The 14,827-nt window shown below is 38.7% G+C and overlaps 1 protein-coding gene across 1 annotated transcript; it reads right to left on the bottom strand.

Annotated features, from left to right (window-relative positions):
* Positions 1-3,554: 3,554 nt before the first annotated feature.
* On the bottom strand, positions 3,555-4,902 carry LOC127648108 (urotensin-2 receptor-like). Its single transcript, XM_052132714.1, has 2 exons — positions 4,778-4,902; positions 3,555-4,699 (listed from the first exon to the last, which is right to left on the bottom strand). The coding sequence occupies exons 1-2, from the start codon at positions 4,788-4,790 to the stop codon at positions 3,555-3,557; spliced, it is 1,158 nt and encodes a 385-aa protein (XP_051988674.1). The 5' UTR covers positions 4,791-4,902.
* Between the last annotated feature and the right edge of the window lie 9,925 nt (positions 4,903-14,827).

Below are 14,827 nucleotides of genomic sequence, written 5' to 3'. Positions count from 1 at the left end.
ATAAAAGCGTCTGCCAAATGCGTAAATGTAAAAGTGTTTTTGATCTTTGGTTTCCACCCGCCCCCCTGAGCCTTCCGCGGTTCCGCCCGATCCCCCAGAGACTCCTCCTTCAGCGGTTCCGTCTGCCTTACTAATGACTCCTCCTACAGTGGCTCCATCGCCTGACCCTGTCCTGTGGCCGCCTCCCAGGCCTCCTGACCCAGTCCCTGTCCTGTGGCTGCCTCCCAGGCCTCCTGACCCAGTCCCTGTCCTGTGGGAGCCTCCCAGGCCTCCTGACCCTCTCTCGCACCTGTGACCGCCTCCCAGGCCTCTTGACCCTCTCTCGGCCCTGCAGCCACCTCCCAGGTCACCTGTCCCTGTCCTACGGCCACCTCCCAGGTCTCCTGACCCATTCCCTGTCCTGCGGCCGCCTCCCAGGCTTCCTGACCCAGTCCCTGACCTACGGCCAGTCCCTGTCACTCTCTGTCTGTAACTATGTAATATGGCACTTTTCGTACAAACGTCTCCTTAAGATGATTCGCTTATGTTTTCCTCTTTTGTGAGTCGCTTTGGATAAATGCATCTGCCAAATGAATTTATGTAAATGTAAATGTACGGCCGCCTCCCAGGCTTCCTGAACCATTCCCCACCTTGAGGTCATCCCCTTGGTCTCCTGGCCATCCCCCGGATCTGCTCTGGTCTCCTTTCTCTCCTGGCTGTCCGCCTGATCTGCTCTGGTCTCCTGGCTGCCCGCCTGATCTGCTCTGGTCTGCTCCGGTCTCCTTGGTCTCCTGGCCGCCCGCCTGTTCTGCTCCGGTCTCCTTGGTCTCCTGACCACCCGCCTGATCTGCTCCCTGACCTTGCCTTGTTCTTCTGCTCCCCTTGTGCCCCTTGAACTGCCTGTTTGCCCCAGGTGCCCCCTTGAACTGCCTGTTTGCCCCTGGTGCCCCCCTGAACCACATGTTTTCCCCTACACTCCATGGACAATTTGCCTTTTTTATCTGTCACATAATCCCTGTTGTCTTTTGTTTTTGTGCTTTATTGTTGAAATTCTTGTTTAGTTCCTGTTAGTTTTTGTAGTCCTTTTGTAGTTTCATTTTATGATTGGTTTTCCCCTGATTGTTTCCACAGGTGTTCCTCATTCCCTTGTATATTTAAGCCCTTGTTTCCCAGTCAGTTCTCACGTGTTATGTTCTGTGCCTGGTTTCCTGCATTTTATTATACTCTATACCTTGTTTATCTTTTGTTTCATTAAAGCTGCACTTGGATTCTCATTCTTTGCCTGCCACTTCACAAATACAATGTAATTTGTTTCTGTCATGTATTTGTTCATTTAAACTTGTGTTCATCCTCAAACCCAAATAAGACCTAAAAATTTCCTCTTCATGTGAAATCAGTTTGAAAGCTATTGTAGGATTACAATATAACTCTTATGTTTTCACTAGATAATGCAAGCTCACACCACAAACAAACAAAGGTTTAAACAAAATAGCTGGGAGGCACTTCATAAATGTTGACGTATCCAGTTGTTTCTTGAAAAATCACAAGACATTACCAGCTTGTTATTCCAAATCATGCAATTATTTAAATGGTCCTGTTGTTGCTGAATCCAAACCTTATTCTGTCAACAGATAGGCCTGTAGTTCTTTAAATATTTTGGCACAGTACAACTACCAAATAATTAACACTCCATTTATGTGTCTACTGTTCTCTTGGTCAATCCTTTTTGACAGTAGCTTTGTTTGCACATTTGAAGGTAAGTCAAGAAGTCAAGAAGGATTGACCAAGAGAATAATAGATGCATATATGAAGTGTTAATTCTAGAAACAACTGGATACTTCACAAATTATGAAGTGCTTCCCAGCTATTTTGTTTAAACATTTGTTTGTTGGTGGTGTGAGCGTGCATTAGCTAGTGAAAATGCTTTAACGCCTCACAGCACATAAGCAAAGTTAACACATGCCATGAATCTAGTCTAATATCTCATTCACTGCAAGCTGTGGAAATGCTTAACCAAGAGGGTTTAAATGAGTTTCCACAAGGGGCTGAATGACAAAATGTGGGCCATCTTTCAGCAAATGAACAAATACTGTAAAAACAAACAAACTCTTTGGTGCAAGAAAAAAGCAAGTCATTTTCAGGACAATTCGTTTTTGTAGGTTTGTTTTTCAGTGTTGACACTGTGAAAAAAGTGCTAACCTGCAATGCTTAACTCAAGGATCTTTCTACTTGATCTAATACAGAAAAAAAGAGAAACAAAAACCCCATATATATATATATATATATATATATATATATATATATATATATATATATATATATATATACTTTTGTTGGTGTAACATATTTGAGGTTTATTTAGCCATCAAATTTTGACTTGAATAAAACCAGTTCATTTAGATGTTTTTTTTGGTTTCCTGAAAAAAGTTGCACTGTAAAAAGCAATACAGTTAAAGTAGCTATCTCTACATGATCTAACCATTAATTTATATTTATTTTAATGCAACCTAATTTATTCAGTTTAATTCAGTGATGTGAAATAATATTTTTAAAACCTGCTCATTTCGATGTTACCACATGCATCATATTCAAGTTAACATTTTTTTGCAAGAAGATTAAAAATAATAGGATAACAAAAGATAATAATGCAATTTTTTTTAAACTAAAACAAGTTTCTCGGTTGCATTTAGACCATTTATTAAAATAGACCACATCATACAATATACGGAGGTGATGAACTAACACAAAATCCAATATTCCAGGCATCTGTGCTTTAAAAGAACATGAGATATTTTCAATTGTGGTAACATTCTGGTATGCTGTCATTTGAGCAGTTCAAACAGATTGTCTGCACTCAATCCTAACTCCATTAAACAGCATGCAACTGACAAAATCACAAACTGCAATAGTCTTTAACTGCAATATAAAGCATTGAAGTACAAAATATTTTATGTGTAAACTAGACTACTGCACATTCAAATATAATACAAAAACCATTAAATGCACATGAACCCCTCTATTTATGATTGCACACATTTCATCATAATAATCTGGCGAAAAGAAAATGATTTTTTTTATAAACATTCTTTTCAACCCTGCATGTTTTTATGTTCCTTGTGTTCAGAACAACATCTACCTCACATTTTACTAATATCTAAATACTAGGTCAGCAATGTAAAACATGTCTCTTGATGCACAACGTGAATAGAGCAAAATGTTAACATTCATATAAATGCTATAATATTGTGCCATTTTTTAAAGCTATACGGAGATGGTCTTTTGATGATTAGTGGAAAATAAAAATGTTCTACAATTAATACAGTCCACGAATTTGCTCTTTTGATTAGTGACCTTGAAATAGTACAGGATCTCCCATATAGCTTGCTCGCTTTACATCAAATCATTTCTTTGCTTCAAAGTTTTACATTCTCAAAACAATCTATTTATTCTCCAGGTTTAAATTAAAAATGTAAATTCCTGTTTTTCAAATCGGACACATGCAGACTTTAACTTCTATGAATCAAAGACTTCTAATCAATTGTAACACTGCAAATGCTGCAATTTTAAAGTTTGCTTTAAGTATCCAGGGTGCCATTATGATGCGTATTAGTCAAAGTATTGCAAAACTGCTGACTCCCAGATGACACGGACCTTTGAGATGAATGTCTGAGCCTTTTCTTAAAGGTCATGCTGCTCCTTTGGCTGTCCCTCACATATTCCTGATAATTGCTTGTTAACAAAGTGTACAAGAAAGGGTTGATACAACTGTTACTGTATGCCAAACAAGTCACAACAAAGTTAATGTATACAACTGTACTGCTTGACAGCCCCCCATGCCCAAAATAATAGATACTTAATAACTGCCATAACCAAAAGGGTAAAAAGCATGCCCAATAGGTAAGAACAATACCAAATATCAGATACAGGACCTTTTGCTTAGGACACGTATTCATTTTTCTGGATGAGAACACAGAGGTTTGTGATACCCAGTAGGTCCTGGCTAACTTCAGATAGAGATAGCCAATGATGAAGCCAGGAGCCAAGATGCAAGTGTTGAACAGGACAGTCAGGTACACCTTGTACGCGGAGATCTGCAGAGTCGGGTGGCACATGCGTTTCTCTACGCCGTTGTGCACGTCTCTCTTCAGATCAATCATGATCATGGTCGGTAGAGACAGGATAAAAGAAATGAGCCAGACCATGCAAGTGACCGCGCGTCTGTAGCGCCTGGAGCGACCGAAGGTGTCCAGCGGATTCACCACAGCGAGGTATCTCTCCGTGCTCGTGATGGTCAGGATAAAGATGCTGGCGTGCATGGTGAGGAAATCCAGGCTGAACAGAACACGACACCCGATGTCGCCGAAGTACCAGTCCTTGACAAAATAGGTACAAAGCACAAACGGAATGGTGGAGAGGTACAGCAGATCCGCAAGTGCCAAGTTTACAATGTAAACATACATGGATCCAGTCACTCGGACGGAGATGTTAATGATGATCAGAGTGTAAAGGTTTCCGATCACACCAACCAAACACATGCAGGTCAAAAGTGTGCCGAGTATAGATGTTATCAGGATGTCAAAAGAGGACACGGGCGCATCTTTGGAAGGTCCTGTTATAGTTGGTGATGCGTTGGAAAAAACGTTTGAAGACATATTCACCTGAATGCGCAATCCAAGTGCAAAATTATCATCTGTCCCCATTTCAAAAAATGTGTTGTCCTCTGTAAAAGAATTGCATTTTAATATTAAAAGGAGCGTCAAAAAAGTAAGATAGGAAAAAAGTAGTTATCTCATGTTACCTGACATTGCCATGTTCCAAAAACCAAATGCGTATCCCAGAAAATCTTAATAGCTAATTAACGTGCAAATCCAGATAACGCACTCAAATGTGCATACAGTCCAACCGTGTGTAGCCCTAATTTGCAAATAATTACGGCCAGAATGTATTTCACTTTGTGCCGCGTTCTCATCATCTTCGCGTAATACTTCTCAGACTGCGAGTATTTCATGAAGTCAAGCTGGAGTAATATTGTCACAATGGTTCTGGTCAGGAGGGTGGGATCAATGGCAATCGGTTTGGTGTTGTGAGTAGCTACTGTACCACATTTAGGACAATGAAGTATTTCTAGAGCACAACGCAACCGTGTTTGGATGCGCACTGCGCACAATTACCTCATGCTTCAGGTCTTTCTTTCTTTGTTCAGAATTATCAACAACATAAGAGAAATATAGATCTGTGAAGACTATTCCCGATCCACAGCAAATCAATCCACGAGTAAAACAAAGAGTACAGTGATGACAGTGCACTCCGCAGCCTTTGATCAAGAGTCTTTATTGATAATATCATTTAAAAATGTTTTTTGCAGCTCAGATATTATAAGTTTTTCCAATGTATTTAGGATTATTCGTGACAGCTAAATCCTCTGTATTATGACCCATGATCATTATATGCAGGGTTGGGAGGGTTACTTTTGAAAGGTATTCACTACAGATTACAGAAGACATGCTGTAAAATGTAATTTGTAACGTATTCCGTTAGATTACACAAGGTCAGTAACATATTGTAAATAATTTGGATTACTTCTTCATCACTGGTAGATTTTTTTCATTTGTTCTGACTTACTCTTCAGTAACAAATACACATGTTACAAATACATTCTCTGAAAAACCTAAATATCTTATGCAGTGTTGCTTCTAAAATAATATCAATGAAATTGATCTTGTTTTAAGGATTTTTTATATATATTTTTACAGGAAAACAATACAAAAATGATTATCAAGAACAATATTTTTGCCCTAATATCAAAGATCTTACTAGAAGAAAAAATTATGATCCAACGTGAATTTTCTTGATAAAGAAATATGATCGTGTCTGGTATGTGCATGTAAATTGGCTAAAAATAGCATTTTAGCTTAGCGTAAAGCTGACAATTTACACAAGGTTTATTTCTATTTCTTCTGCTCCAAACTTACTTCAAACTTATTTCTCTGTCTGTTCATATGAATGTAACGCATCATAAGAAAGTGTTTCACTGCTGCTCAAATGCACTTTGGATCACATCATTTATATGTATAAATGTTTTCCATCTGAAAGAACTAAATATTAAATGAAACAAATGACAATGTAACTGTATTCTAATTACCAATTATTTAAATTGTAACAATAGTGGAATACAGTTACTTATATTTTGTATTTCAAATACGTAATCCTGTTACATGTGTTCAGTTACTCCCCAAACCTGTATATATGTGCATATAAGTATAAAAAAAATCAACATGTGATTTATTGTGATTTACCCATCAATATTTGGACTAAGGTCTCTTTTATGTCACAGGGATTGATTTTTTAATAAAACTAACAGATTTAAACTGTTTTCTTTTTGTAATATGAAGGTGACATTAAAACATCTCATCATGCATTCATCATACTTTTCATCCTCATTTTATGCATGGATTTGATTGTTTCAGCCTTGTCCAGAGTCCAGACCCAGACTTTCAATATACTGTATCAGTAAACTATGAGAGTCCATTATAAAAATAAAACTGATTACATGTTTATAATTATGACAATCTAAACAAAGAGTGATAAACTTAAACTGTTACTACTGTGTGAAAATTATTTCTATCAAATATTTAAAAATTACAACTGGCATCATTACAAAATTACAAGTTGTGGCATAATTTACAACACAGATAAAGTATATTTCAAAAGTTGGTGTACTTTATATGTTGATGAAATTGTCAGTGAAGAGCATGCTTGTGGGGAGAAACAACCTTTTAAATTGGAATTCATATATTGGATTTTCAAAGAAGTCTAAAATGCCTAACAAGAATTTGGGACATTATTTTGGAAAAGCCTCAAACATTCTAAATAAACCTCAAACAAAGAAAGCATTTTTATTGCTAATTTACATTTCTGCTTGTTTCTGGTGGATCAGATTTGTCTACATCCTAAATGTTGTTTCAATGTGAATGCTGTATTTTAATTCTATTGATTACACTGCAGTCTTTGGCATATTTGCCCTGTCTATAATTCACTTTATATGCCCTTCATTGTATTGGCAAATTGACAGCAACAGAGAGGGGACATTTTTCTCTTATCTGCAAATTAATCTGAACTAAAGTCTATTTTATCCACCTACTAATGTGATCTTAAAGAACAAAAATAAATTAAATATGTACCTAATCATAATTTAAACCTGAAATTAACTAAAAAAGTTTGAATTGGGATATTGTCTGCATAATCTCAGATTTCATTCACAGTGCACTGACACTATGCTAAAGCACACATATTGTGCACTAAACTTGAGAAAATCCTCTTTCCTGGTCTCATTTTCAGCTGTCAATGAAAAGAAAACCCTGACAAGCAGTTACCCATTCAAACATGGTTTAATAGGGTGGGATTTTCCATACCACCAAACAGTATCCTAGTGAGACATAAATCTCCTTTTCATAGGGCAAACAGAATTGGGGAGAAATGGACTACATGCATCATGTAAAATGTATTACTTAATCAGGTGGCATAAATCAAGTTGTAATTACAGACAGTAAATTTTCAAATGTGCATAATCTGATTAAAGTCACCTTTATATATTATATGATTACATATCGACTACTTTACCTAACATTCTTGACTCAGAGACTGACAGATTTTTAATGAAAGTGTGTAAAGGAGAAAAATTCAATTCTAAAAATGATGTTACTGATTACAATTTTAATTGTGCAATTTTTTTTTTCAGTACTAGATTACATTTTAGAAATACATTATTCAAAACTGATGACAAATACAATATGTAAATATATTTTTTTAATTACAGGATTTAAAAAAAATGCAGTTTGAAACAAAGTTAATTTTACTTCTATGAGCCATGTTATGTATAATAACAAATACAGTCAAGTCAAATCAAAAAAGTAGTTTTTATTGTCGTTCAACCATATACAGTTAGTACAGTACACAGTGAAATGAGACCATGGTGCTACACAAAAACAACATAGGACATACACACATGAGACTACACAGACTAAATAACATTCTACATAAATTGCACGTGCAAACGTCACAAAAAGTAAGGACAGTACAATATATTACTAAAAAGAACAGGACAATAGGCACAGTAAGAGACAGTGCAGCGCGACCAGTACACATTTGTAATAGAGTAGTGCAAAAAGATGACTATTTCTAAAGATGCCAAATGTAAACATAACATACTATGAAATGGTGTTCTATGGACATAGCATTTATTGAGGTAGCAGCCAGGTATAAAGTGACAATGACTTAAAGTGCAACTCTGGACATTTGCGAAAGATGGATGGTGTAAAGGGGGTGTGTGTGTGTGTGTGTGTGTGTGTGCGTGTGTCAGTCCAGTCTTTGATTATTGAGGAGTCTGGTGGCTTGGGGGAAGAATCTATTACACAGTCTGGCCGTGAGGGCCCGAATGCTTTGGTACCTCTTGCCAGACGGCAGGAGGATGAAGAGTTTGTGTGAGGGGTGTGTGGGGTCGTCCACAATTCTGGTTGGTTTGTGGATGCAGCGTTTTTTGTAAATATCTTTGATGGAGGGAAGAGAGACCCCAATGATCTTCTCAGCTGTCCTCACTATCCTCTGCAGGGCTTTGCGATCCGAAACGGTGCAAGTCCCAAACCAGGCAGTGATGCAGCTGCTCAGGATGCTCTGAATAGTCCCTCTATAGAATGTAGTGAGGATGGGGGGTGGGATATGTGCTTTCCTCAGCCTTTGAAGGAAGTATAGACACTGCTGGGCTTTCTTGGTAATAGAGCTGGTGTTGAGGGACCAGGTGAGGTTCTCCACCAGGTGAACACCAAGTTAGTTGGTGCTCTTGCCGATCTCCACAGAGGAGCCGTCGATGTTCAGTGGAGAGTGGTCACTCTGTGCTCTCCTAAAGTCAACAACCATCTCTTTTGTTTTGTCCACATTCACTACACCAGTCCGTTAGCCGCTGCACCTCCTCTCTGTATGCTGACTCGTCGTTCTTCCTGATGAGACGCACCACGGTCGAGTCATCGGCGAACTTGACTATGTGGTTCGAGCTGTGCATTACTGCACAGTCGTGAGTCAGCAGAGTGAACAGCAGTGGACTTAGCACACAGCCCTGGGGGCCCCCAGTGCTCAGTGTGGTGGTGGTGGAGATGCTGTTCCCAATCCGGACTGACTGAGGTCTCCCAGTCAGGAAGTCCAGGATCCAGTTGCAGAGGGAGGTGTCCAGGCCCAGTAGGTTCAGCGTTCCAATCAGGTGTTGATTGCTGAGCTGAAGTCTATGAACAGCATTCGAACGTATGAGTCCGTTTTATCTAGGTGGGTGAGGGCCAGATGGAGGGTTTTGGTGATGGTGTCATCTGTTGAACGGTTGAGACGATACGCAAACTGCAGTGGGTCTTGTGAGGGGGGCAGCTGGGTCTTAATGTGCCTCATCATGAGCCTCTCGAAGCACCTCATGATGATGGGTGTGAGTGCAACAGGACGGTAGTCATTGAGGCAGGACACTAAAGACTTCTTTGGCATGGGGACGATGGTGGTGGCCTTGAAGCACATCAGAACGATGGCGCTGCTCAGAGAGATGTTGAAGATCTAGCAGATGTAAGAACATCTGCTAGCTGGTCTGCACATCCTCTGAGCACTCTGCCAGGAATGTTGTCTGGTCCAGCAGCCTTCTGTGGGTTGACTCTAGAGTTTCTTCACATCAGCCATGGTAAGGTAGTTGGGAGGAGGGGTGGAATTTGTTCAGCACATCTGGAAGGGAGGCATCTTTGTCACAGGCAACTGATTCTCTGGGCGTGTGCATGCTTTGCTTCTCTGATGGCCCAGTTCAGTTTGGCCCACGCTGTTCTTAGGGCAACCTTGTCGCCTGCTCTGAAGGCGGAGTCTTGGGTCCTCAGCAGTGCACACACCTCCGCAGTCATCCACGGCTTCTGGTTGGAGCGTGTGGTGATGGTCTTGGAGAAGGTGACATCATCAATGCACTTGCTAATGTAGCTGGTCACTGATGCTGTGTATTCCTCCAAGTTGGTAGAGTCGCATATGTTGCAGCCTCCCTGAACATGTGCCAGTCAGTACACTCAAAACAGTCCTGACTATATAAATTCAAGCTTAATTATATATGTCAGTCCAAGTTTTTGAGATAATTGTATTTAAATTATGAACAAAAATATTTTAATTAATGTCTTGTCTGGTAGGTTTTTGGTATGAAGTTAAAAGTAGTTCATACACCATTTTTATAAAATGAATGATAAATAGATTTAAATAAATCAGTTCACAACCAAACTTTCTCTATAAAACTTTTGTCTATTTAAACCATGTGTGGCAGGGCGGAGGGCGGGCCGGGTCGTGATCATACACAACCGGTCCCGTATTAGGCTAATGAAGCCTCCGAGGTATAAAGGTCGACTGCAGGGTGTCGTGCGGGAGAGAGAGATCGTTTACGGACATGTCCGACGTGTGTGTGTGTGTGTGTGTGTGTGTGTGTGTGTGTGTGTGTGTGTGTGTGTGTGTGTGTGTGTGTGTGTGTGTTCTTTTAAGTTTACTATTAAACTATTATTTATATTGAAAAGCCGGTTCTCGCCTCCTCCTTTCCATTGATCTCTTTACACCATGTTAAAAGACTTTGTTAACTATCACATGGCGAAAAATGTCCTTGGATCTATCTGAAAGTAAAGTATGCATTGTTCATTTATAAATAATGAGAGATAATTATAAATAATTTGAGGGAATGGTCCATACAAAAAATAAGATCCAGAGGACATGTCAAGCTTGTCTTTTAAGTACTGTGGCTGTGTTTGATGTGCTTTTGCCGAAAGGAATCTGAGACTGAATGCCATGCACATACACCATGTGATGCCTTGAGTCAAAATGCTGCGTCACATTTGGGGGAAGCTGGAGTAAAATTACACCCCCAGTTAACAACTCTCAAACACTGCTAATTAGAACATTTTTCAGTTTCATTCCAGGCAGATGAGTGTAAAATGAGAATTAATTGTGATTAATGGGCCACCCAAAACTATTATAAACACTGAGGGAGATTTTATTTAAATGGGGTTTTCAATGGCCTATCGTGAAACGTTGATCATTTATGTAGCCATGGCAATAACACAAAGAATTCACAAGTCAGCCACTTAAATATGAAATATTATTATGTCAAATATCCCGGAGAAGATATAATGTGAGAGAAAGCAAGAAGGTCACAATCTTTGGAAAATGGTCACCATTTTTTCCTGGTTGTGATTATTTTTTCCATTTAACACGTTCATACTGATTAACAATGATGTGTCCAGCTGCTCCTCCTAACCATACCTTCTCCAGTCGGAAAAAAGAAAGAGGAAAGTGGAAAATTATGCAGTGGACCATCAGGTTATGAAGAAGAATTCTTAACATTAAAAAGTGAAAATGATTGGCTGCTATTAGAATCCACTGATATTTTCAATTCTGAAGAAGGTGATTTACATTTCCAAATAAAAAACAGGCTATCAGTGTTGTCACTAGGAACATCTGGTATTCTTTAATATAAGTTTTTCATTGGATGTTTTGATTGGTAAACTCGACAAGAGGACTCATTAAGTGTAGCTTCTCTCTCCCTCTCTCTGGGAGTATAAGGATCAAATGCTTTTTGGTTAATTGTGTCAATGACCCACTCCTGCTGTGCTCCACAAGTAAAAACTGTGAGCAATAAAATGTCTCTTAAAAATCAACCCTGGCTGGAAATAAGGTACTACATTTCTTCATTCTAGGTTTGACATTTTTAAAAACAAACAGAGTGGATGAAATAGAAGATGTACGCTTGTTACAAAATAATTTAAAATGTCCTCCTCGAACTGTCATTTAAATACCACTGGTGTTTATGAAATGCAGCTTGTTCTGCCTTTAACCCTCATGTTCTGGTTGTTTGGAATCTGAGAGATAGTTCAAAAACATATTTAACATTTACCACGTGGATACTTCACGGCTTTTCCTTATCATATGAGAACTGATTATGAACAAAATTTCAACTTGATTACACACTTCAGATGTCCCTCATGAAAAATATGAAAATAGGTCTACTTCTATTTGTTGTCTCAGAGACATAAACAAATGCGATGAAATTGAACATGCCATCACCAGTCTCTGTAAAAAGAGGTAACCTCCAATTGTAACCATGAGGAGCTATTTCTGCTTGAACTAATCCTTAAAATGAGTTTTGTTGGTTTAACCTTTTGTATTCAGGTTGATACAGTGTTGTTAACTCATATATCTGACTTGAATCAGACCGGTTCATTTAGATAATACCACATTGTGACAGGGTAAGGGATGGGCAAGGAGGAGGCAGGAACCGGCTAAAAAGTCAACGTAAAGTTTGATGACAACTTAAAACAAACATACACAAACACATTTGTTTGCCAATGTGTGAACGGCTTGTAACGCAACATAAAAAATGAGCCCTTCTCGGACTTCCTTGGTTGCCTATTAAAGCCTGTAGGCTGATTTTCATTCCATTTATTTATTCATTTGATTTTCATTTTCAAAATCCAAAGGATGTGACATGTATGCATGCTACCGAGAGCCTTGCCTCAGACAGTAATCTCTTCTCTTCCACTATTCAACAGCAACAACAAACTGCTAATGTTATCTTGAAGATGAAATCCAGCAAACATCCGGCATTCATGCTGTGAATGTCCCGCTTTTCCACATCCCAAAAGGTGCTCTATTGGCTTGAGATATGGTGACTGTGGAGGCCAATGGAGTACACTGAACTCATTGTCATGGTCCTGGAGCCAGTTTGAGAGGACGTGTGCTTTGTGGCATGATGTGTTATCCTGCTGGAAGTAGCGATTAGAAGATCAGTAGACCGTAGTCATTAATGGATGCACATGGTCAGCAACAACACTCAGGAAGTCTGTGGCATTTAAACAATGCTCAGTTGGTATTAAGGTGTCTAATGTTTTCCAAGAAAACATTCCCATTACACCACCACCTCCAGCCTGAACCGTTGACTCAAGGCAGAATGGATCCATGGATTACTTAATTTTATGCAAAATTCTGACCCTAACATCTCCATGTCTCAGCAGAAATCAAGATTTGTCAGACTAAGCGATGTTTTATCCAAACAACTACCATCCAGTTTTGGTGAGCCTGTGCCCACTGCAGCCTCAGTTTCCTGTTCTTAGCTGACAGTAGTGGTACCCAAAAGGGTCTTCTGCTGCTGTAGCACATCCGCCTTAATGTTCAACATGTTGTACGTTCAGAAATGCTTTTCTGCAAAGAACTGTTGTAACGCGTGGTTATATGAATTATTATCACCTTCCTGTCAGCTTGGACCAGTCTGGCCATTCTCCTCTGACCTCTGTCATTATCAAGCCATTTTTACCCTCAGAACTGTCACTCAATAGATGTTTCCATTCTGAGTAAACTCTTGATACTGTTATGTGTGAAAATCCCAGGAGATCAGCAGTTACAGAAATACTCAAACCAGCCCATCTGGCACCAATGATCACGCTACGGTCCAAATTTTATGATTTTATGCACTACACTGCTGCCACACAATCGGCTGATTGGATAATCACATGAATATGTAGATGTACAGGTGTACATAATAAAGTGGCCGTTGAGTGTATAATCAAATCAGTCATAATATTTAATAAACAAAGTTACACAGGGTGGAGGATGTGTAGAAATTTGGTGAATGACAATTCTGTGGGAATCTATGGAGATTCCGCTTGGGCCTGATAATCGTCCAATATTTTTAGAGCAAATTGATACTCTCATTTTACTCATAGTTTTAGACTGATTGGAACACAATAAACCACCATGAGATATTTAAAAAGCATATTCTTTTAGGCGGTTCTTATCAGTACTCAGCAATAAGAAATTTATATTCTGTTTCTCATTCAGCCACAAGATGCATCCATCCATCCATCGTCAACCGCTTATCCTGTGTACAGGGTCGCGGGGGGCTGGAGCCTATCCCAGCTAACATTGGGCGAAAGGCGGGGGACACCCTGGACAGGTCGCCAGTCCATCGCAGACCACAAGATGCAATGATGCACAAATATGTCCTGACAAAAATAAATAAATACAAAATAATAATAATAATTAAAAAAAAATCCAGTAAATCTTAACTCTTACAAATCTGACATAAATCTTAAAAATAGGCTAAAATATTTTATGGAGTGTAGGAAAGTATGATGCACAACCATCCAGCTTTGATCTTATCTTGCTTGTCAAAGCTCATTAGAGTTCCTAAAAAGTGAAACAGATGGACCTCTTGCCTTATTTTCTGTGAGCTTGTGAGGACAGACTTTACTCTTACAGGATAACGGCAGCACTGTCAGGGTGTCTCATCTGGTTTCTTTTCACTCTAGTCTAGATATCGCTATAAAAATGTTCTCAGCGAAACCTAAGAAGGGCAGAAAAGACCTCAGAGGATATTGCAATTATTTCTTTGGTTGGGTTATTCATGGCTTATGTCATGGTTTATGTCATCTACTCACTTACATTTTCCACACATATTTAATGGTGGAAAAGCCACAGCAAATTTTAGTCGAGAAAGATAATTTAATGATGCATTCTTAATTCCTAAACTTTTTACTACAATTTCCATATTAGGCAATCAAAAAATCATAACTAAAGGTAATTATTTATAGGCCTGTGTACATTTGCTGTTAACACTTTTAAATTTAGTTTAGTTAACAAGAACAATGAACAATACTTTTCAAGCAATTATTAATCTAAAAGTTTAATATTCTGTACTAATAATTGCTTTATTAAAGGTAGTTTTTTATTCAAATTAAAACATTAATGCATTATGAATTAGCATTTTCATATATTACATTAACCAAGATTAATACATGCAATAAAAACCTTT

Source organism: Xyrauchen texanus, chromosome 8 (genome assembly GCF_025860055.1).
Source record: "Xyrauchen texanus isolate HMW12.3.18 chromosome 8, RBS_HiC_50CHRs, whole genome shotgun sequence".
NCBI lineage: Eukaryota > Metazoa > Chordata > Actinopteri > Cypriniformes > Catostomidae > Xyrauchen > Xyrauchen texanus.
The sequence above is the reverse complement of the archived record's forward strand: the minus strand, read 5'-3'. Positions and strand labels throughout refer to the sequence as shown.